Source organism: Scophthalmus maximus, chromosome 7 (assembly GCF_022379125.1).
Source record: "Scophthalmus maximus strain ysfricsl-2021 chromosome 7, ASM2237912v1, whole genome shotgun sequence".
In the NCBI taxonomy this organism is placed as follows: Eukaryota; Metazoa; Chordata; class Actinopteri; order Pleuronectiformes; family Scophthalmidae; genus Scophthalmus; species Scophthalmus maximus.
Genome location: NC_061521.1, coordinates 19,262,978 through 19,287,509, shown reverse-complemented (window position 1 = coordinate 19,287,509; position 24,532 = coordinate 19,262,978). Strand labels below are relative to the sequence as shown.

General features: G+C 42.1%; 3 protein-coding genes across 4 annotated transcripts; 1 reads left to right on the top strand and 2 right to left on the bottom strand.

Moving 5' to 3' along the window:
- The first annotated feature begins 2,009 nt into the window (after window positions 1–2,009).
- On the top strand, window positions 2,010–13,058 carry ldha (lactate dehydrogenase A4). Of its 2 annotated transcripts, XM_047333499.1 has the most exons (9): window positions 2,010–2,041; window positions 5,285–5,351; window positions 7,424–7,549; window positions 9,362–9,479; window positions 9,606–9,779; window positions 9,931–10,104; window positions 10,273–10,390; window positions 11,478–11,601; window positions 11,743–13,058. In XM_047333499.1, exons 3-9 carry the CDS (start codon window positions 7,424–7,426, stop codon window positions 11,905–11,907), a joined length of 999 nt encoding a protein of 332 aa, XP_047189455.1. In that variant the 5' UTR covers window positions 2,010–2,041; window positions 5,285–5,351; the 3' UTR covers window positions 11,908–13,058. The 2 variants fall into 2 exon arrangements, with proteins under 2 accessions (XP_047189455.1, XP_035499556.1); XM_035643663.2 differs by lacking the exon at window positions 2,010–2,041 and having other exon boundaries at window positions 5,196–5,351.
- Window positions 13,059–13,387: 329 nt separating this feature from the next.
- tsg101a (tumor susceptibility 101a) lies at window positions 13,388–20,686 on the bottom strand. The gene is made up of 10 exons (XM_035643662.2): window positions 20,295–20,686; window positions 19,462–19,549; window positions 19,282–19,347; window positions 18,545–18,708; window positions 18,135–18,261; window positions 17,442–17,499; window positions 17,180–17,274; window positions 15,428–15,630; window positions 15,077–15,316; window positions 13,388–14,979 (listed from the first exon to the last, which is right to left on the bottom strand). Exons 1-10 carry the CDS (start codon window positions 20,334–20,336, stop codon window positions 14,890–14,892), a joined length of 1,173 nt encoding a protein of 390 aa, XP_035499555.1. The 5' UTR covers window positions 20,337–20,686; the 3' UTR covers window positions 13,388–14,889.
- A 1,071-nt stretch (window positions 20,687–21,757) lies between these two features.
- On the bottom strand, window positions 21,758–23,386 carry zgc:123278 (uncharacterized protein LOC641569 homolog). Its single transcript, XM_035643664.2, has 6 exons — window positions 23,246–23,386; window positions 23,030–23,114; window positions 22,846–22,911; window positions 22,567–22,730; window positions 22,304–22,406; window positions 21,758–22,066 (listed from the first exon to the last, which is right to left on the bottom strand). Exons 1-6 carry the CDS (start codon window positions 23,285–23,287, stop codon window positions 21,948–21,950), a joined length of 579 nt encoding a protein of 192 aa, XP_035499557.1. The 5' UTR covers window positions 23,288–23,386; the 3' UTR covers window positions 21,758–21,947.
- Window positions 23,387–24,532: the final 1,146 nt, after the last annotated feature.

Genomic DNA, 24,532 nt, shown 5'->3' with positions numbered 1-24,532 from the left:
TTGAGTTCTGGGCGTCATTGCCTGGGATACCTCAAGGTTGGAAGAGACTAACTATGTGCGTTCAGTGAAACTAAGGTGAAAAGAGGCAGAGACACACACACACACACACACACACACACACACACACACTCACATTTTCTCCGAGCCAGCTTCCAAAATTACACCACAGCCTTTTGATGCTGAAACTGCAAGAACTAATCACATTCTGCTGCTGCGCCGCGCTCGAAAAACTTGAGAGAGCCAAATGAAAAACCCAAAGTATATCGGTCCACTTTGATTTGATAGGACGGGATCACTGTTTCTAAAGCCAGCTGGGGGGGTGGAACGACTAATCTGATCAAGACACACACACACACACACACACACACACACACACACACACACAGTTTGGCGAGTTTGCTGGTGTGAAGCAGATCTGGGAAGTTTGGTGGGTTTCCAGGTTGCACAGCAGTAAACAGCTTCCAGGGTCTTTGATCTGCAATTTAAAAGAAGCTCCTGCTTGTGTGTTCCTACTGTATGTTCTGTGCGTGTGTGTGTGTGTGTGTGTGTGTGTGTGTGTGTGCTGACGGGGGGGGGGGACGCAGCTGCTCTTAAAATCAGACTTGGCCTGTTCGTGAAGGGCCTGCAGGCAGGAAACTCTAACCCTTTAACTCATTTTTACTCATCATCATTTAGCTGCGCCCACAACAATGTGCCAGGCTGCTGCTTGGGCAGCGAAGTTGAAACAACCCAAGCGTTTTGATGTACTGCAGTGACGAGATAATAATCTTCTATCATAATATGACACTGGGAGAGTAATGGTGCACCATATGGATTTAAAACCTCTGTGTATTCAGCAGTCCCCCCCCCCCCCCACCTGCACTCATTCTTATGTGTTCAACAATAACGCAACACAACAGAGACGAGGACACGGCCTGTCGCTTCAATTAGCAGCCGACGTGAACCGGGAGATAAGGACTGATTTCACATCTGCTTATGATAATATGACCTCTGAAGGGATTGAAACTGCGGGCAAAAAAAACAAACTATGAATACTCAATCAAATTTACTCGTATAACGCACGTGAATTTATGCACAGACACACAATCTTTAATCATGCACTTAAACACACCCAATCTCTCCGCAACTGCCACATCCTTCCCTGCATCCAGCAGGCAGAGCCCTCCCTGGGCTTATCAGTGCATAATTGCCGCTGATTGGTGTATTATTGCACTGGTTAATCTGCCTGTGGGTGGCTAATAAAGGAGCTCCATCAGGGATGTTATCAATTGTAGGCGGAGAAGTGTGCATGGAGTGAAACTGGAGGAAGGAGGAGAGGGAAGGAGGAGGGCCTCGCAGCGGGAAAGATGTGAAGGAAGGAAGGTGAGAGAGAGAGGGGAAGTGAGTTTGGGATGAACGGAGAAGAGGAATAAGACGGACACATCAAATAGGAGGTAAGATCCTGATGTTTAAATGTTCGTTGGTTCAGGGGGGGTCCAAGTTAAAGTGAGGTAACTCCAGTGAGCTGGATGCTGTTCTGACAGAGTTGTAAGAGTGACAACCCCCCCCCCCCCCCCCAGAGAATCCTTTTATGATTGATGTTCCTTGTTCCTCGGCCTCAGTTCTGTTTCTAAACAGAGGCTGGAGCGGGAGGAGGAGGAGGAGGAGGAGGAGGCTGCAGCGAGGTGATTAGATTCCTCTCCATTACGCGCCACGCTGAGACAGGTAGGATATCAGCCTCAGCAGACACACCTGGGTCCCAATGCCCCGTGCAATAACGGCATGTTGGCAAACTGACCCTGCGGTGTGAGAGGGGAAGCTATCATGGCAAACTTGTGTTTCTTTATTCCGCTGGGGGGGGGCGCTTTACACTGATTGAATTGGCACACACTCCAGAGACCATTGGAAAGACGACGAGGTGTAATTCAGTAGCAAGGACGGGAAGGAGTTAGTTCGAGTGTGGTAAAGTTTGGAGTGAAGCGAGGAAGGCGAACCGAGGATGTTTCACAAGAGGAGATGAAGTTTTGATTTCACACACACACACACACACACACACACACACATCTGATGCGGCTTCATCTGTCTCCAGCAGTGTTTTACACTGTGGCAGTCACACGCGGAGGCACCTCAACACATTTCACTGATGTTTTCATTTACTTGTGTGTGATACAGGCTGTTTAAACCGGAGAGCTCGGGACTGCCGTTTGAGGAGAACTGGCCGGGGCTTCTGAGGAGATCATTTTGCCGCCTGATTCAACAAAGTATTTATTATTGTTAAGAAAAAGGATAGATTTTAGCAGCAAACTTTGAAATATGTTTTCGCAAATGAAAATCCTTCAGCTCTGATAAGATAACCTGAAGTATTCCCGGGGAACCACTGCGAAACCACGGTGGGTCAGGTAGGTGAAGGCCTGATTTTTACTCGGTATATACACTGAACATCTTGATGATTAATTCAGTATTAGATTCGAAACGTGACTTAACAAAACCTTCCGTTTGATTCGATCACATAATTACAAATCAATGGCTGAATCTATTTTTTTTGTTAGCTAAATAGAAACGATTATGTGAGGCAGATTCATATTCTTTGTGCTTTTAATATGAACTAATGGATGTGTGACCGACTCCATGAAATACTGGCAACTTTCACTACCCAGTCATGTGTAAGGTGAGTCAACCAGGAACTAGTGTTCACCTCCATGTGGCAACGTTGTCAGGGAAAAAGAGAAGAGGTGGTTGTTCTACTGGCTTTATGACAGCACCTCCTGCTGGTGAGCTGCATGTAATACACCAGTGGATAATAACTGGACAAGTTATTTTTTTTTATAATCTATCAATTGGTTTAAGTAGTTTTTAATAGACAAAAAGTAAAAATTCTCTGTTTCTTCCTCTTAGATGTAAATCTTTTCTGGTTTCTTTGGACAGTAAAGTGAATATCTTTAGTTTGAGGACAAAATAAAACATCATCTTTGAGTTTTGGGAAACACGATCAACATTTTTCACCATTTCCTGACATTCTATCGGTCAATAAACCAAACGATTAATCGAGAACATAGTCAACAGATTAATCTGTATTGAAAATAATCATTAGTTGCAGCCCTACATACAAACAAAACAAACAAAATGCTTAAGCAGGAGAGCTCTTGCATCTTTTGAAGGGAGAAATAAATACATCTCAGGACTCCAGATACAAATTGATACTAATAATGGAGCTCATCTGGAGACGATCTGGATTCAAACCTCCGTGTCACTTAAAGTCTGGCCTGCTGAAGTGTGCTTGAGCAAACACGACAACACAAGTAATAGATTTCTGTCGTACTTAATAAAAAGCATATATCTGCAGTGTGTGAACACCAATGGTTTTAAAAACCGAAGCAGGAACTGAGATGTGAGTGGGACTTCAACCTACATTGCTGTGTAAAACATTTATGTTGTAATTTAAACCTTTAAAAACTGAAGGATGTATTGTACTCCACACCCGAGGCGTTGCTCTGTACTCATCACACATGGAGGACGAGCTGATGAAGGTTCACTGTTTGAAAATGTCAAAATGGATTTGGATATAGAAGGTTGTGAATCATGACCTATAACCTTCATTCAGCGATGTTGCTCATGTACAAAGACAATTACATATATTAGAATTGACCAGGTGAACTTATTTGAAGCTATCTGGCAACCTTCTATTAAATATTTATGAAACATTTGGAGAAATAGAATATAATGCTATAGATTGATACCTGCCACAAGCATAATTTAGGATCCTCTGTTTTGCTTTTGGGCACTGTGTTTAACTGAGGGAGGGTTGTTGTTGTTGTTGTTGTTGTTTTTATGTACGTGTATGTACGTATATATATATATATCTTATGTTACGGTATTTTCTTATTTTATTTTATTGTGGGTTTTGTTTGTTTGTTGTTGTTGTTTTTTTCATTTCCAAATGAGAGTGGTTTCTGTATTAGTTTCATATACAGTATATCTACCAACTATCTATATGTTGCATTTGTATACCCTGTATAAATTCTCATTCTTGTTATGCGCATATTGACTCCACTCTCAATAAAAAAAAAAAAGTTTAAACACACAAATATAAAGAAAAATTCCAAAGAATCCAGTCCGTGAACATCCCCCCCGCCTCCCTCCCAATTGTTGATTAACACATTGGAAAAGTGTTACCGGTCACGTAACTTCCCATATCTTTGAGGAGAGAACAGGACTCTAACCCTATCTAAGAGTAAATAGTGGCATGTAGTTTATCTGGAACTGGGATAGGCTGAGAGCACACAGCGTCGGTCCCGGTGAGAGACAATAAAAAAGGGTTGATCCAGAACAATGATAATAAAGTGGAAATGCTGTGTTGCAACGATTACGCAAAGTCTGTGTCTTTTGTCAGACGAATCAGCTCCGTCGGACTGAGACAATAAACCTGATAGGACGGTGCACAAGGGGCAGGTTGCGTCATAACCATAACTTGACTCTGCTGTAGTAACTTGAATCAAACAGCAGGTGGCGCAAATACCCACCCGAACGCCAACTCCTCTCGGGTCGGATTTCCTTTTCTTGTCTGCCACATTCGAACACCCCCCCCCCCCCCCCCCCCCCCCCCCCCCCCCCCCCCGGTGTGTTACTGTTACATCAAGAGCCAGAAGACACAAGTCGAAAAAAATACATATGTATATATCTCATTGTTAGAGTACAGCAGATATGTAAGATGTATTCCAGGTCGCATCATATGAGGGTCATGTTTCAGGAATTGAAACATGTATGTTTCAGTGTCCGGCTGCCATAATGGTGGCTGTAACTGTAACCGAGTCCTCACACACAGTGTTGAGGAATGAATGAATCATATTTTTTTTTTAAATCATGAAAGAATTAGTGCAGACATTTTGGGGCGCTGACTGTACACTGCGGGTGGTGGAATTGGCGGAAGAGAAAAAGCAAGACGCCGATAAAAGCGCCTTCTCCTGTATAAGTCTGTCGGTGACAATATTCAATTTGTGTTTTTATTGAATCCATCACATCGCAGGCTGCGATCTTTTTCTTTCTTTCTTTCTTTCCTTTTTTGTTTTTTTTTGACAGTTACCAAACCTGTGGAGACGATGACGAAGAGTTGCCACGCGATGACGATGCGCATCCTGCCGGGGACGTGACCGGCAACATGCGCCGCGGCCGCGTGTCCCCGCCCAGCCTCATTAGCATGTCCGCGGAGGGGGCGGCGCTTTAAATACCGGGACTCGCCGCCCCTCCCGCAGCAGCAGCAGCAGCACCACTTCTGCGGAGAAGGCTGTCCTCACACACACTCACACACAGATCCACTCCACCTCGTCTTCTTCTCGCCCCCGTTTTTTTTGGTTCCAACAGAAACAAATCCAAAGGTAAGTCGACACACGACACTCGACGGAGGGGCTCGCTCGGTTTACGCATCGGGCTTCGCCGGGAATTATTTTATTTGGAGTCACTTCCCTGTTCATCGATGAAGAGGAGGGGACTTTGTCAACCTGATGCGCATGTTTAAAGACGATCCAGCGGATGTGTGTGTGTGTGTGTGTGTGTCTTCAGTCTATATCAGGGGCGTCGATTGGTCGGTAATGAGGCAGGCTGCGAAGTTATTTCGTGTTTTTTTTGTCCTTTCTCTTTCCGCATTGCTCGAGTGATGGGAAGTTTAACCATTTCTACGACAGGATGCGGGCCTGTGTGGTCCCCGCGGGCACCACTGGATTGGAAATCTAAATATAAAGTATGCACATGCATGTGAGTGATTATGTGCCACAGTCTGTAGCCCTCAAACCCATTACACCCAGTGTAAAAGGAGAACGTGCCGATGCGATCAGGTTGCTATGACAACCCTCCGGCGTTCGATTATCTCATCGCAGTGTGATGACGCGGCGTGTTACACAAGTGCCCTCCGGTGCCGGCGGACGAGCTGGCGCTGGACGTGTCCATCGTCCTGGTGAGGGTGGAGCCGTTGCTGCCATCTCCCGGTGTTTGAGTGCCTAGCCAGATTTGCGTGACAATATCATTTTCATTATGTTCCCCAAATCATTTTTGATTCCTGATTCATCAAACTGGTGCCTTCGTGGGCATGGTCGCTGGTAACAGTCCACCTGCATGTGGAACTCTGACAGCAGATAAAAAAAAAAGTTCAGACGTTGAAGTGATCTTTTTGGCTGATCACAAATCGCCTGGAGGGCTTATGGAAAATTTCAAAACCTCAGCGGTGATACCTGTAATGGTCTCCATGTGCACGGGGGAAATATGATAGTACAGTCGGGGCCAGAGCTGCTGCGGACGTGCAGTTGTATGGAACAGGTCGGAGAATATTCCTATAATCCGAAGCTTGACAACGACATATATCCATCACGCTCTCTCATCCCAACCATATCGCATTAAGTTCCCTCAGCTCCTCATAATCCGTCTTGTAATCCTCATTCAGTTGAGCTACTAAGGAGTAATATGGCTGGGCATATTTTGTATAAGTATTGAAAATGTACAGCAATCCTGTACTGTAAATTAACAAAAGGGTTCTTTTGTCAAGGGCAAACGCAGCTAACCTCAGGGTCACGCACTGCTATGTAGTAAACTCCAGTCCACCTCTCAGTGAGAGATAATTGGATAAAGGGATAAATAAGGTGTGACCGTCCCACTTACAATATCTCACTATTGTGTGTCAACTCACCCTGGAGAGGTTTTAAATATCCTCTCTGGGAAAAAGGTATCACTATCCATCAGTCCTTGTCAGGTATACACAGCAACATGTGCGCTGTCTGGTCATGTGGTCGGCGTCTCCACTTCACAGAGGCACGGCTGGTAATCACGCAGGTGATGTAACTTCCTGTGAGTGTGAGCAACCCCCGCTGCCATGTCATCCCCGGCAGGAAACATAAATAGTGGCGGGTGTGACGTCAGCCGGTCGATGGTCTCTGCTGCACGGACACCGTCTGCAGTACTTTCCCCTGGCCGTGGTTGCCATGGAGACCCTAGAGAGAGAGAGAAAGAGAGAGGCGCTGTGAAGCAAGTGCTATCTGTCACCCATTTATGGAAGCAAACATAGTAAAGAGTGGCAGACATAGCTGAGTAAAACAGGGAACTTGTGGTTGATGGAATTTTTGTTTTGGGGTCATGAAAAAGGTCAACTTACATGATCCTTTACAGAAACCAATTTTTTTTTTCTGTATGACTGAGTCATTGTTGAATGAGAAAGGGCTTAGGCACACGTACACCCTTGTGAGGGCCTCACTGCCACAAACATTATGCAGCTCTGCTCTAGTGCCTCTCTCTTTCCACTCTTCCACTTCCCCTTTTACACTCTAGTGTCCCTGCTTCTCTATTCTTTTTTTTCTTTCACCATCTCTTCTCCCCATGTTCATTTCTCTTGTTGTTGCTCACTGTTACAGTATATCTCCATCCCTCACCAACTTCCCCTGCTGTTTTTTTTCACTGTCCTCAGATGTCCACCTATGACAAGCTGATTAGCCACGTGATGAAGGAGGAGCCTGTTGGCAGCAGGAACAAGGTGACGGTGGTGGGCGTCGGCATGGTGGGCATGGCCTCCGCCATCAGCATCCTGCTAAAGGTGAGCCGGAGAGAAAGATAGGTTTTGTAAGTCACTAAATGGTGTTGAATGAGTAAAGAGAAAGTTAAGTAAGTTGGCAAATTACAGAGGTATTACTAAGTACAAGAAACAAAAGTGAAGTCGTGGGTGGGTGGAAGGGGCTACACATAAACCCCTGAGAAGAAGAGATTTAGATAAACACGAATGAGTAAGCAAATCCACAGCATCACCACTAGCATTGTGAATGGAATGAGTGTAAAATAGTCCCTGATCTGAGTCAGGTAGAAAAGAAAGTCTGTATGCAACCTGCTACACACTAAGAAGTGATGTGTTACAAATGACGTGATGAATTTCAACACATCTACTGAGTGTGCTCAGGGACAACACATGTTGTGTTAAAGTCAACACAGCAAACAGCTGTGTTACCCAGCGTAACACATAATTGTGTAAGTTTTACACATTATGTGTAAAACATGTGTTAACCAGATAAACACTTAAAAGTGTTAATTGGGTGTAAATTAATTGTAATTTTTTCTTTAATTTAAAAATAATGAAAAGCAAGAATACATTCATATTAAAGCCTTTTAAAAAGCACATTTTTTCTAAATAAATAAATAAATAATAAATTCATTTGTAATACAATATATATAACACAAGTACAAAAATGAATGTTATTGAATTCTAAACCTGACATCAATAACCATCGACAGAAGCGCACCTACAAAATCTTATACTTCGGATTGAGATAGAGTTCGTCACTGCTGAAATTTGACATTATGCCAAGAGGTCTAACATCTGCAACATCATCTAAATTGATCATTTTAAAATCTTTAGTCTTTTGCACAACACATGCATAGAAATGCTCATTAAAGTACTTAACTTATATATTAGTTTTGTACATGTAATGTTTTATTAGTGTGAATGCTGACACAGCATTGTCTCTTTCTGCTTTTGTCATTTTTCTTGGCAACGATATTAATGCAAATCATTCCTTTTTTATAAGGACTAATGTGTAGGATAGATCTATTGTTAGAAATGGAATATAATATTCCAAACTGTTTTAATTAAATGTAATCCTTTTAAGACATCAAGATATTAGATTACCAAATTAAATAAATTAACTTTTTCTTATTTAAGCATTGCAGTTAAGTAAACAGGTAGGTATGTTGTCCCATACAGAAGTAGATTTTATGTAGGAATATGGTTATTAGAGTGAGTTAGGCTTATCTATATTTTGCCAACAGGTAAGTGCAAGTATAAAGTAAAAAGGTCCATATTTGATATTAACGATGGAAAAGGTTACGCCTGCACACATACTCCAAGCAACATGTTTTAAACTTATCCGGCTTAGAGTATGTGTGCAGCTGTAAGCTTTTCTTTTGTTGACACTGCTTTTTGATAGCCTCGCATCAACGTAATGTGTGTATAGCTCTCCTCAAATAAGTTTAACGATTTGTCATATCGGAAATGTGGACTTTTCAATGACTTTTACAGCCTAATATTCATATATATATATTTACATACCGGAATCGCTCTTATATATCACGTCACTGTAGCTGGATCTTCACCAATTGAGGAACAACAGAGACAACAGAGAAATTAGGTCTTAAATATAATGTTCTTTCAAGCCAAGGCAGATATGATGAATTGTGTTATTCTTCACTTTGAAATCCCTTTCCAGGATGTTAAAGTGAAGGATAGCACAGAGCACGTCCACTTTGAGTTGGTCTCCCTGTGGCTTCATCCGCATGACAGATTGGCTGCAGCATAGACTGTATAAAGTGCGTGGTGACTCGTCCGAAAGGACTTACTGTATGTACTGTATGTGATCAGGATTTGTGTGATGAGCTGGCCATGGTTGATGTGATGGAGGACAAGCTGAAGGGCGAGGTCATGGACCTGCAGCACGGATCCCTGTTCCTCAAGACGCACAAGATCATGGCCGACAAAGGTGAAAAATGCACAAAAATAACACAAACCTTTGCTACAGATCACTGAATGACCAACACTGGAAGTGTATAATCCTGTAGCTGCATCAGAACGCTGATCTTTTTTTGTCTTGTCACTTTCGTCACAGACTACAGCGTGACAGCCAACTCCAAGGTGGTGGTGGTTACTGCCGGTGCCCGCCAGCAGGAGGGCGAGAGCCGCCTCAACCTGGTGCAGCGCAACGTCAACATTTTCAAGTTCATCATCCCGAACATCGTCAAGTACAGCCCCAACTGCATCCTGATGGTGGTCTCCAACCCAGGTAAGAGAGGGGTGTGAACGAGGGAGGATGGGAATGTGAGGAGAGAATGTGCGGTGGAGCTTGAAGTGCTGTCGGGGCGTATTCGAGGAATCTATCTACTTTATATTGTGTTAACATCAGTGGGGACTAATGGCTGATCATTTCTCTCCAGTGGACATCCTGACCTATGTGGCCTGGAAGCTGAGTGGCTTCCCTCGTCACCGCGTCATCGGCTCTGGCACCAACCTGGACTCCGCCCGTTTCCGCCACCTCATGGGAGAGAAGCTCAACATCCACCCGTCAAGCTGCCACGGCTGGATCATCGGAGAGCACGGGGACTCCAGTGGTACGCAGTTTTTCAAGCAAAAATAAAAAATCTCTGACAGTCTTGCCACTGTTCCTGTTAGTGGATGTACAGCAAATCTTTTGATATAGGTACATCATTTGCCCGTTCACTGATCGCGTCACAATTTTTTCTAACAGAGATGGACTAATTGATCACTGTTTCCCATAGTGCCTGTGTGGAGCGGCGTGAACGTTGCCGGAGTTTCTCTGCAGCAACTAAACCCCAAAATGGGGACTGAGGATGACAGTGAGAACTGGAAGGCCGTTCACAAGATGGTGGTTGATGGGTGAGTACAATTTTTTTTTTTTTTTGAAGTAAACCACCAATGATCTGAAAGAGCTCCCTGAACACCCTGGCACACTCTCTTGCAGATAAAAGTGTTTATGGATGCAACGAGGTTGTGTGAGGTTGGAGCCATAAACATGATGTCTTATCGAAACAGATCTGCAGGGTTCAATGGCCAACGATCGCGACTTTTAATCAAAGAGGCAACAGACAACTTCCGTGCCCCTAACGTCCTGTAGTATTAGTAAGTAGGCTGGTTGCGTTACTTACCGATCTGGCAGAAAGAAAGGAACTGCATGTTGTTTCTGAAGCCTCTCAAGTCCTGGCGCGCTCTCCACGATGTGAAAGCTCGTCCGAGGTTCACTCTTGTTTTATATCCTTTTCAATCACTCTCCTTCCTCGCCTGCTTTTGTTCCTTCGTCAACGGAATTCTTTTTCTCTCTCCATGCTGTTCCACTGTCTGCAATGTCCAACCCTGGGGATAGATTTTGGTCATGCAACGGGTGACACAGTTCCTTTGTGGCGTAAAAAAATCGAGGCGTCCCAGTTGGCCAAGAGAATAACACGGCGAGGCTTATAGGGGACCAATACAAGCGTGGAGGGTGTCGTTTTTCTATCAGCCATTACACTGTGCAAGTTTGAGCCAAAACAGTTGTCTACTACCACTTTGACATAAAAGCAGGCCCAATTGAATCCAATGGAGCTGACTTGCCCCGGAGAGGAATTTTACCAGGGAAATGAGCCCAGAGGCAAGCAGAGACAGGTACACAGTGTTCTGCTTTGTCAAAGCCCGGCAGCCAGTACACACACAATACATGTGCTACTCTCTTTTACATAATACTGTACAGTGTTATTACCCGTTACCTCACTTAAAACGTCCCGGTCTGGCTCAATGAAATAAACTACAATATTAAATCCTGACAAATGGAACTTTTTTATTATTATTATTATAGGACAATAACAAAGTAGCAGGAAACACAGTCCCAAATACCAAATCACACTAAAAAGCTTGATTTTCTCTTTCATCCATGAGACGATGCAATTCTCGCTTTTAATTTTTTTTCTCTTCTCCTTTCTGTGCACTGCAGAGCCTATGAGATTATCAAGCTGAAGGGCTACACTTCCTGGGCCATTGGCATGTCTGTGGCCAATCTGGTGGAAAGCATCACCAAGAACCTGCACAGAGTGCACCCTGTGTCCACACTGGTCCAGGTGAGCTCCCCTGTGTAGCAAGCCATACATTTCACTGTCGGGCAAATCGTTTTTTTGAAATAGTTTTTTACAAAACTTGCGTCACATTCTGCAGATGTCGTTACGAGCTGCTCTTCCTCTTCCTCCCCTTCCGTCTGTTAGGGCATGCATGGCGTGAAGGACGAGGTCTTCCTGAGTATCCCCTGTGTCCTGGGCAGCAGCGGCCTGACCGACGTCATCCACGTGGCGCTGAAGGCCGAGGAGGAGAAGCAGCTGGTGCAGAGTGCCGAGACCCTGTGGGGCGTACAGAAGGAGCTCACCATGTGAAGAGCGCTCCCCCCCCTGAATTCTACACACCACACCGAGCACCGCGTAGTTAAACCCTCACCTACTGTACCTCCTGTGTCCCTTCACGGCAACGATCGAATGAGACCTTTTAGTATCGAAACAAAAAAGGCCAAGTGTTTGTAGCTAAACCACTGGAGAGCTAGATTCTAGTTTCATACAGTGATGCATGGGTATCATTTTCCTTTGCTGCCTCCCACCCGCCTTCTCTCCCTCTGTTACTGAATATTCAGAAACACATCTCGTAGCCTTCGATCTCATTCAGTGTTGTCCTGTCTACACATCAATTGCAAGGCCTTTGCATATTGAGTGTATGATACTATGTATTCTACGTACTGTATGTTTGTGCTGTTACTTCTGTGCACTCCTTGTTCCTAGTTGGTATGTATTCTGGGTATTCTGTGATTGTTACCAGTTGGGTTTTTTTCCACTTGGTAATCTCTGTTCATTTTTTTATTTTTATTATTTGGAGTACAATAGAGACATTCCATTCTCTATGAGGAAGGACTTCTATCCACCTAGAGTCATAACTGCGTAGTTGTGTATACTGTACATCACTGGGCTAAACTCCTGTGATTCCAAAGTACCTTATCACTTGAGAAGAACAATCGACCGGTTGTCATCGTAGCCTGTTTAAAAAAAAAAAATAAATGTAACCACAAGTGCACTGACAGAAAAACTATATTTTAAAGGCAAGCTGCTAACAAGAAAGGTCACACATGCGAAACTTTAAGTGGGTGCTTACCACAATTTAACTCAGCAAAGAGATTAACAGAGAGCCAATGGGAAAGAGTCATCATGGATTATGACCACGGTCAGGTTATGAATCATGACAGAAGGTAACAATCCTGAAGGTGTTGTTTGTTCACGCACCCTTAATACCCTTAAAGAGTTTTGTATTTATTTAACTCCTGACTCTATTAGGATATAAAGAACATTAACAGAGGATTATTTTATTCATGAACGTAAAATACTAATAAAAATCTATTTATGGAATAATGTTACAAACATTAGATATGGTTGATCAAATCACTCACAGACTCACTGAGAAACTCTTACCTGTCATGGCAGCTGGATATTGATTTTGATTTGGCGTTAATATTGAATAAATCTGCCCAGATGATAAAAACAAACGTGTCCTTTGTTCTTTGCTGTGTTTGTGGTCCGGCCGAGCAGCAGGCAGTCTGCCAGTCCACAGAGCAGCTGTATCAGCTGTTCTCGGCGCACATCTGTGGGTCAACACACGGTGGCGGATTAGAGGTTTGTATACGAGAGACCAAAACCAACTGAAAAATACCAGCATGACTACATTTCATCAGCGAGAACAAACCACTGCTTTCTACAATACTGTCCATTAGTGCTACTTCGTGTGGTTTGTCCAACAAGTGTGTGCGACAGAAATAAAACTATTAGATACAACGACGTTGCTCAATAACTGGAACAAAATGATCTCGGAGAGATGAACCTTTAAATCTGATTTATTTGATTTGTACTGATTTACATAAATCTACAGATATAAAAGAACAGGTGGTTGATTTGGAAACAAGAAAAAAAAATAACAGCAGATAAACTATCATACAATTCAAAGTGCATTTAGTAAAAGGCTTATTTAAATGAGACCTGTTTTGCAAACTTTACATAAGTGAACTTTTTGATCAGTACAATAGTCCTTTATTCACTTTTTTTTGTACCCTCCAAAGCTCTGGCTTAATTCACAACCTTTTACTGAAAACCTAAACTTCTCAGTAGGAGTTACTGGACAGCACGAGGGGAAATAGAAAAAGTAAAGAAACAAAAAACTTTTCAATAGCTTTTAGATTTATGGATGTCAAGACTGCCACCTGCATTAATTAAAGACACTGCACAGAGTAAAACAACCACTGTACATGATTTACTAGTTAATGAAGTCAGAGAGTCGACCTGAGCAGCTGACACGTGATGAAAGAACCTCAACCACACCGTCGTTAAGACAAACACAGATCAAGGTTATACAGAAAAGTGTGGGCCAGTGGATGGGAACTCAGAATTCCAACTCATTGACAGGCCGAAACAAAACAGAAACACCGCTCAGCTCCACGTTGATCATCACTTCTATTGCATGAAAGGATTTTCATTTGACTCTGTGGATAACTGAACAAGACCCAGACCCCATGCAGAATCAAATCCCGACACCGAGCCCATGTCCTTCCCGAAAGGTTGCCCTGGGTATTAATATCGTGGCCTAACCTTTTCATTATGAGGGGTGTGGGGCTGTGGACATACAGGGGCTCTCTACAAAGCCCCTCTCTACTAGCCCCCGAACAATTTGTGCTTACTAGTCAAATTACTTTGTCTGGCAAATGGGTCACTAACAGAACCTGTGGGGGCACCCTGCAATGCAGCATATACACTCACTCACAACCCAGTTAGTCCACAAACGCACTCATTGTCACACACATTACACACCGAAGGTGCTGGCACCTCAATTTTACAAGTATAGCATGTGACTGTGGAAGGTTTTCACGTCGAGCACAGTACCTGTTTCACAGCACGGTGACAGTGTTTTTGTTTTATTTTATATTGGGCCACAAAAGTAACAATGTCGTGTCTCTGGGTCATGACTGTTGATGTATAATGATCTCAAAAAAAGTATTTGGTTAGATCTAAATACAAATTATTAGTGTCACACTACAACTGTGGCCAGTTTGAAACTTCACCGCGCTAAACAAGAACAGTCCAGTTGTCCGTAAAGTGTTGCCGCTCCAATTTCTGTCACAGGTTTTTTCATTGTGAATTTTTTCAAAGGAGCGGCAGTTTGAAATGCAAGAAGATGTTAAATAGGGATCAAACAAAAGGGAGGAAGAAGGGGGGGAGAAGGAGAGTGTGAAGATACAAAAGGTAGTCAGGTAGTCAGTGAGTGTGTGTGTGTGTGTGTGTGTGTGTGTGTGTGTGTGTGTGTGTGTGTGTGTGTGTGGGGGGGGGGGGTCAGTAGAGGTCGCTAAGGCCGGCCGTCTTCCGGGCTTTCTGCATGAGGGCACGGAGCTGGAACTGCTTCCTGGACAGAAGGCGTACATGCTGTAACACAAGAGAGTAAGAGTGAATAAAAACCTCAGGGATAAAGTGTGTTTAACACTCGTTTCTCTTGCGCATTTGCTTGTCCTGAAGTGGTCACCTTAAGGAAAACCTCCAGGTCTATGACGCCCCTGCGGAGGGCCTCTCCCAGGTAGAAGATAGTGTCCTCAATTGCGTTCTCCTCAGCATACAGATTCAGGATCTGTTTGTAAAGCGGCGCGGTCGGCACAATGACGTCGTCGATGTCATTGTTCTCGGACTGGTTCTCCATCTTCTCCAGGGCCTCGCTCAGCTCCTCGTCCTTCCTCTTCAGCAGCTCGATGTTCCTGTCAACCTCGGTCTGCAAAACAACCACGAAAACATTTTTAAATTTTGTTATTATGGAAAAGATAATGATTGAAAAGATAAATTTTCTCCTTTTAAGTTTTTTTAAAAGAGGGGGATCTCTCACCACTTCCTGGTCCAGTCTTGAGACCATCTCCTCCAGTTTCTGATGTCCTTTCTTCAGGTCTTCCTCTGTCCGCTTCAGGGCGTCTAGCTCAGCCTGAGCTCTGTCCATCTCTTCCTTCATCCGCCAGCGAAGCTTGTCACTTACTGCTGAGATCAGTGATGCGCGGATGGTGTCCTCGCCAATCGTGCCATCTCGGTTTGGACCTTGAGACGAAGAGGGTAGGGAAGCAATGTTAAACAGTGAACAGTTCTTCAAGGTCAAACATGTTGGTCATGGAGCCAAATTACCGAAATACTTTTACACGTAAAAGCTCTACGCAAAAAACAGCATGTGTGTGTTTAGGTAAAGAAGAAGTACGAAGGGATGATCATCATTCCTCCAAATTATAATCCCTATAGATGTCCAAAATCTCTCAAACACTTTCATAATAGTGAATGCAGCGGCATGTGAAACATTGATTTTTAAATCCTCACTGATCCCTTGTTGTCTGTGTGCCACATGCCTCTATTATGTTTCTTCAGTCATTTATTTAGGTTTTTACCTTTAGTTCATCACCCATCTGTACATTAGCTGACATTTCGCTTTCGCATTCATTGAGGTTATAGCTTGAGTGGTATCAAAGGTTACACGGGTCCGAATTTCAGCACAAAGTAAGTGTTGTGTAAACAGTGTGTATAAACAGAAGTACAGATGCTTGTGACACGTTCGAATAATTTTGCTACAGTGACTTTTAAAAAAAGGAAACCCCTGTAAAGTGATGTAATCCAACAGAACATTTCAGCAGTCAACTGTACTTTTTTGAACTTTGTTCTTTGTTTTACTGAATTGCGTTATACAGGTTTCATACATAAACTGTCCATCTGTATTTTAGTGATGTTCGATAGAGAAGGTACAATATTATGTAACCCACACATGTACAAGGTGGTGTTCATATCAGTCACACTAAGGTCCATCACAAACTAAAGCTTCAAAAGCTGCCAAATACCAGGTTATGTAAGTGTGAGCGCACTGATGGATATCTTCTGAGTCAAGACCACTCGGGGTGCAGTCTGGAGTCAGCTCTACAAATGTCCGAGTTGATCGGCCTCGGGATCAGAGTAGTATTCAGGCAAACCCATTTTTCTTCTCCAATAAATTTAGGAGACTGCTTCAACTTCTTTTGCACATTGGTCCCCAACCAGCTTTTCATTGGTGCAAACTGGTGCTGGGACGGCAGATGGGTCTCCTGATCATAGGTCTGTCATTGTGTGCACTTACCGTTCCAAGTCTAAAAATAGTGCTGTGTGATTCTGAGGTTTAGGGTGTGGGGGCAGGAGGGGAAAGAGGGCTGTTCCTTTGCTCTCAGGTCCATCCTATCCTTTGGCCTTTAATGCTCCCCACTCTAGTTACAGCAATGACCTTTCAGTGGCAGCTCAGCAAGCCACCAAAGTCAGAGGGTGAGAGATTTGAGTCAGAAGGTCAAGTGTCTTAATTCAGAGTTACCTAAAGACCACGGGAAGGGGTAAAAATTTGGTTTGTCTGTTGTGAATTGACCTTTGGCTTGATATTGAATCACTGTACTGCAATATAATAAAACCCCAGATACAGTTGTACAATTCAATGTTGTGTTTAATATTTTCTGGGTGAACAGATTCATCTGTATCTTGCTGCTATTGTAAAATCGTTTGAATCCATTGCAAATTCCAACCTTTAAATTTCCCCCTTGATAAAAAGCAGAAATAAAACACCCCAGATACCAAATGTAACACATACCGACTGTCGAGACTGGAGACTGGGTGGGGTAGTGTGCAGGGCCTGCGGTGGCTGGATAAGAGTTACCCCCTGGGTACTGGTATCCTGGATAGCCTCTGCAAATACAAATATAATCAACAAATAGCTTAAGATTTACATTTTCCACTTTCAAAAAATTTAAAATACCTTTATAACTTCAATATGTAATTGACATGGTTGTCCAGTGAAGAGACTACGAGGATAAGTTAAGGCAGGTGAGAGAAATGCTTTGCAAACATCTTACCCTGGGTTAGCGCTTGGACCGTATGGTGACACTGCCGGCATGCCAGGCATGTAGGAAGCTGAGATAGAGAGTGATAGTGAAACAATCAGGGCTGAGGACATACTGGACATTCACTCTAACAGACACATTCACTGACAGTTTCAAGGGTGTACTGTGAGCTCCATCTGGTGCCGAAGAAAAAAAATGCTTTAAACATGTTTTGTTTTCTCTTTTGCTGCGGTGTTCCATATGTAAAATCTACTTTTAGCACTTCATATGAAAAGGGTCCATGGATCATTCTGTTCTGTTGTGACACTTCCAGACAATACCCGGGGCCACTTGTGAGGCAGCTGTGGCTCAGGACGTAGAGCCGTTTGTCCACCAACCCGAAGGTTGCTGTCCACCAACCCGAAGGTTGGCGGTTCGATCCCACCTCTCGCCAGTACACATGCCGTTGTGTCCTTGGGCAAGACACATAACCCTAACTTGCCTCTGACGGCTCTTCCGACAGTGCATGACTGAGTATGAATGTGACAGAAAAATGCGTGGTAAATAGCAGCGCTGTATGAATGTGTGTGAATGGGTGAATGTGACTTTCCTGTAAAGCGCTTTGAGCGCTTCTAGTCTATATGACTAGAAAAGCGCTATATAAATACAGTCCATTTACCATTTACTTTGTTACCCTGTTTACAGCAAAAGAATCATGTCACTCACGGTTTGGAGGCCCTGCTGCTTGGAAGGACTGGTAGGGGGCTTGAGTAGTGGGACGAGAAAACACAGGAGGCTCCTCTCCAAAAACAACGATCATCACCTGGATGAGACCGTACAGGTCTGACTGAGGCTGTAAGAGACACAGTGATGGTTACGTTTTGTTTAACAATACAACAAACGCAGAGCAGCATGTCAAATAATCAACAGGCAAGTCACAGTTCAAATATTAGGCCAGTAGTGCATGTATGGCCTTTGTGACAGCGCCATTTCAAAATATATTAAAAGGTATACATGACTTTTATTTTGTATAATAGTCTATGTTAGAGCCAACACATAAAACATATGTTTTTGACACATTACACACATTGTCATTGCCTGAATAAACAATATACAATTCAAGATCTCGCTCTTACATGCTTCCACTCATGTAGATACGGCAGGTAGATCTTTCCATTGGCATCGATGTGCTTGCCAGTTTTGATCATCATGGCACTGGTAGGTTTGACAAAACATATGGGAGGGTTGTAGGGGTATGTGTCGAGCAACCACAGACACACTGGGATGTTGTAGACATTGCCTGAAGATAAGCAAAAAAAAATACACAATTTTTAAAGTTGCAACTCTCTAATTTTTCCACCCTTAGTTGTTTACTACTAAACTATAAAGTACCCTCTTGTGGTCTGTATACAATAGCACATGGGAAGTCTCCACGAAATTGAAGGGCAATAATGATATACTGTAAAACAAATACATTTCAGTCTACTAAATCTCTTGCAACTTCGTCTGGATATCAAGCAAGATAGCAATGCATTTATGTAATCCCAACCCAGATGTTGAGAATCACTGGGCTAGGATTGAAGCTCACTAGTCCAAGACATGTACAAAATTACAGTTTGTTTACAAGGACACTTGCAATGCTACTAAATTTCTCTGTGTTTTGGTTCAGTCAACTTCACTCTCCATCTCATTGAGCAAAGTGTTTTTTGCCCATTTCCTACAGTATTTGGGCGTACAGATGAGAAATTTGTTTTTAAAAGTGCAGGTTAATAAGGGTGAGGTAGAGCAAGCACAAAAAGGGAAAGACTTTGTGACTGGGCAAGAATATTTTCTAATTCTTTGTTTGAAGAAAGCACCGAAAAACATTCTTTACCTCTATAGCTCACTGGGACTGTCCCTGTCAGGCTCATCAGGTCTCTTGTGGAACCGTCATTAAACACTGAAACACAAGAAGATGCCACGTCAACAAGCAAAATCATGCATGATATATATACACCATCATGTGAACATAACAGATATAACTGATCAGTATAATTTTTTAAATTTTTTTTACCATAGGCATCCATGACTGGCTTCAAGTCCTTGTACTGGGAGATGACATTGGTTATCTCTCGAACAGTCAGATCTCTGTACTTGTATTGCTGGGCAATGACAACAGAGGAAGAGGAAAGGGCATGTATGTTAGTATAGTCGGAAAACAATTGCTGACACTCATCATTAGAAAGACTTGACACTTTTCTATGAGGGGTGCTACTTTTCCAACAAATTGGAATTTTCTTCATTCAGCCAGCGATCTTTTGAAAATAGTTTTAAAGGGTCTTCAACAGCCAAATTGACGTGTGGGGTAATTGTTGGAAAAAATAAAACAAACAACCATTTACACAACTTGAAATCGTAGTTTTAAATATAATAATAATTGTATTTATATAGCACCTTTCACAATTAGCTTCACAAATTGCCTTCACAAAAAAATACAAATCGCAGACAATTAAAATCAGCATTCCAACAACAATACGGTTTTCAGGTCACACATCTGGATAAAAAAAGATAGAAAAAGACAATAGAAAAAGTCGACATCGCATAAAAGCAGGTCTATAGAAATATAATATAATAGTGATAATGTAATATGTGTATAGATAGCTCATGGTAGCTAGGTGGAAAAGCTAGATAGCCAGAAAATGTAACACGCCGTTTATTTTATATAAAACAATCTCAGCTAAATGAGTCACATTAGTGAGCCCTGAAAACAATTATATAATGTACCAAACTACTCGGAGATACAGGACGATAAATAATCATGGGCCATTCCAGGAAGTCTTAACAAGCTAACTAGCTAATAGCGCCGTGTTAGCTGTCGGTAACTTTAGCTAACATGCTACTGTGTACCTTCAGCATTTTCTTCAGGGCACCTTCGTTGACAACTGCCATGGTTTCTTAATGTCTGTTTCGACCGTTGCCTATCGATGAGTTAATCGAGTGGACGGTTGTCTCTTTAAGCCAGCTGGGCTGACGGCTAACACAAGCTAACGCTAGCTTAGCAGGACTTCACTGAACGCTAGGCTAACGTTAGCCCAGGGACGGGCCTGACCGCGAGTTGAGACAATGACTCGGTTTTTATACGACACCCTCCAGTCCGACACGAACAACGTCTGTGTGTTGTACGATTCAGTGAATCAAATGAGAGAGAAAAAGACAAAAACAGTCAAGAGAGAGGCCGAAACACAAACATCCGATCGTCAACAAAAGGAACTTCCGGCAGTACACCTGACTGCTTCCGGTCTGCGTGAGCAAAGTACACGTCGCAATACTCGTCATTTTTTTGCTCAGTGCGAAAATAGTTTTTATGACAATGAAGACAAAGGATCACACTGTAGCCGTGAATTCTCCTTGTGTCACCTGCAGTTTTTATATTTATTTTTAAACATATTATCACGATCTCTCTCTGCTTTATCAAATTTTAATGACTCAAAAGAAAAATGATTGCTTTTTAATATAATAATTCACCATGTGGACCAGCTTTCCATGGAAGTATATCCAGATTTTTGCTAAAAATCAAACTTCAATATCTTTTTTTTTCGAAGTGCAGTCCAGTTCTAATCACTGCCTATCACTGTATTCACTTAAAATACAACTAAAATAATAGAACAATAGGCCAATGAGTTTAAAACGGCAAGTATTTGATGGGGGGACAGTGCAAGGTACAAAAAAAATACCCCCCAAAAAAGAATCCCTAATTCCACATTTTAGAATTCATTTAGCAGTCAAAGAGAGACAGATACAAAATGGAACCAATTAGAGTTGAGGGACAAATGACACATGACATTTTGCTGAAAACGATGTTCAAAGTCTTCCCCAAATTAAATGGGTTTATTTCAAATATCACATACTAGGGTGAAATGAAAAGTGCCGTCAACACTGTTTCTTTTGCAGATCCGTTGAACGTGTATTATTATTATTTGTGTTCACAGTCCTTTCTTTGTACATAGTCTATAAACTTTGGAATTTATTTTCTGTGTGAAAAGTTGTGGTGGGTCTAGGTTTTGATGTTTTTTTTAAACACAGCAGCATGGCTTACACAAATGTGGAATTTGGCCAGCTAAACTAAAGAGATGTTAAAAATTCTGCTTTATTCTGTTTTCTGTTACAATAAACTAAACCACACTCTTCTATAATATGCCTTTTGCATTGTATCAGGCTGCACCTGACTGTGCATGTTTTCTTCAAATGACAGTCTTCTGTGGCCAAGGTCACAACAAATGTAATGAAAATACAGCTTTATGAGCAGCTTGTAAAGTCATTCAAGTCTTTGAACACAGCTATCAAATCATTTTGGCACAAAGTCCCCCCAACACAGTAGATATATTTTAATAGGGTGTTTTTTTTTTACATTTACAGATTGAAAAATAGACTTACAGCATTTCTCTGAAATTCCTGAACTTTAAAAAACAATCAATGGATACCATTGGACACTGTACATAGGCTAAAACATTTCACAGCCAACACCAAACCAGTTTTTACTCAAGCGATTGTCACAAAACACTAACAGTTGGTTTCATGTTCTTGCAGGAAAGGCTGGCCATCATCTCTGGGTACAGACAGATATGAACTTCCATCTCTCTTTGCAAGCACCTCTGGTTGCCTGTGGAACTGTTGCTGACCTAAAAAAAAAAGAATGGTTCTTATCAGTCACAACAAATTCAAAAACATGTTGACAGCTGAATGGGTTCTCCACCATAGATTTATGAGCGGTGAACCTAGATTCACACCTAATCAGGTGTGGCCTAGATATGAATCTCGCCTCTGTCTTATCAACATCAGCGTGTTTCTAGGGCAAAGATGTTTTTGTTGTGTTGAATCAACAGGCTGTCTTGTTTTCCACTGAGCGTGTTACTTACATGAGGCCCGTTCCGGCTCTGAACGAGGCTGCATCCAAACGGGAGGAAAGTCCCCGAACATGAACTGCATCACCTGCAGCAGGGTCACGAGGTCACACTCGCCCTGATAAGGTAAAGGGACAGTCACACCAGTGTAGCATACGCGCTTTAAAGCTCTAAACAACATCACACTGTGTAGGATTTACTTAGTCATGATGCCATTGTCTGTCTTTTATTCAAATGCAGCCCTGTCGAAGAATATAAGATAATGTTTCAGTTCTCACACTCTTCCACTCCTCCAGGTAAGGCAGCTGGACTTGCCCATTGCTGGAGGTGTAATCTCCTCTGAGGATCACCATCTCACGTGTGGGTCTTACGTAACAGATAGGAGCAGACTGCGGGTAGTTTTCCTCAAGCCACAGGCATATGGGAATGTTGTAGGTCTCGTCTTGTGTAAAGACAAGCCAGAGGGTTATTTCATCGGGCATATTCTGAGTGATTACCTACTTTAAATTGACTAGAATGAACTTCAGAGTTAAACAGAATTACAAAATGCAAATTACCATCAAACATGACAGGAAGAGTTCCGGTCAGACTCATCAAGTCCTTTTTGGTTCCGTCATTGTAAACTGAATTAAAAAAAACACACGACAACAACAGTATTGTTTAGATGAATTATGGTGAAAATATCCACATGTATAAAAAGAGGAGCAAAAGCACGTGAGCTGTTATTTTGCGTCTTCTTACCGTATTTATCCATCATGGGCTCAATATTTTTGAAGCAGGTCTTTGCAACATATATTTCATGAGCCACATGTTTGCGAAGGTAAGTCTTTAAAACAAATGATGAAAAGACAAAGATTGAATTATTATTAATTTCACTTCCTGAAAGTGAAACTTCCTTGTTTATGTTTGATTTTGAGATGATTCATTCTACATTCAACTGCTGATGCTCATTCTTACCTTAGGCAGCATTTTCTTAATTGTGTTCTCGCAGTATGACATGATCGCGGTTCGTCCGAAAGGAAAATATTGCTTGTTAACTTTTCGAACACCAACACTCACCAACCCTCGCCTCTCTGCCTGTCTGTCTCTCTGTCTGGGATTTATAGACCGCTCATCTTTTATGACCCTTGAAAGCCAGTCACAGAACAGCTTCCCAGTTATGCACGTCATCTGCCCTGAGAAGTATTAACTAGGCTACATGGCTTGAAAAAACAAGACAGGAACGCAACATAATGTTGGCCCAATAAACCAACATGTTTTTATTTATATTAATAAAATATGATCAGTAGATTCTATACATTTTTTTTGATGGTGCAGCTGTCTAATCTCTATAGATCTTTCTGCTAATGTGTTGGCATCTAAATCTTTATTTTCCTTACTCTGTTTTATACTTAAGCTGCACTCAGAATCATCTTTGTTAAGTGAAAATCAATAATGATTTTGACCTGTGACTTCTATCGAACTATTGCAGTCCAGTGGAGTCATGTGGGTCAGTAGACAGTCTGTTCTCCAATGTCTTTGTATTAGCTCTAATCAAGTCTAGATGGTTTGATTTTATATTTAATATAATTCATATATAACTAGACTATATGTAAAATAAAATATTAATAATAATCTTGTGCTATACCTCTTTGTGCTGCTTATCTTACTCCAATATAATAGTATTTCCTGATTACTTCCTCCTTCCTTTTCATTTGCTGGAATTGATAAAAACATGCACACACGCACGCACACACCCACACACTTCAAATTTTTCCTTTCTGTGCAATATAATTTCTTTGAATAATCATGCAGTCATTTGTCAGAGTTTTATATGGAGACAAATATCTAATATTAACTGGGACAAAACGTTTATGCTCGAAGAGAATCTTCTTTTTCTCTTTGCACACCGAAATGCGCAAGTTAATCAGAGTAAAACAGGTTTGCTTCGTTCACCTGTACGACCTACAACTTCCAATAAAAGGCGCTTTTGATGGTAAAACTCAAGTGTAAACACAAGCTTTATGACTGTCCTCTGAACCTTCATCACGGGGTGTAAATGTGGACGACGACAGTTTACCTGAACATTACGATCCTGCCAGGCAAGCAGGGGAAATGTTTGTCAAGAACATTTACCTTTTTTTAATCCACCTGGTAATACAAGTGGAAATACAGCGAAAACTTTTTGGCAATAAATAAAAAAAATAAAATAGAGTACTTGTGTACACTGTCATACTCTCAAACACGATACATAAAGCAGCCTGT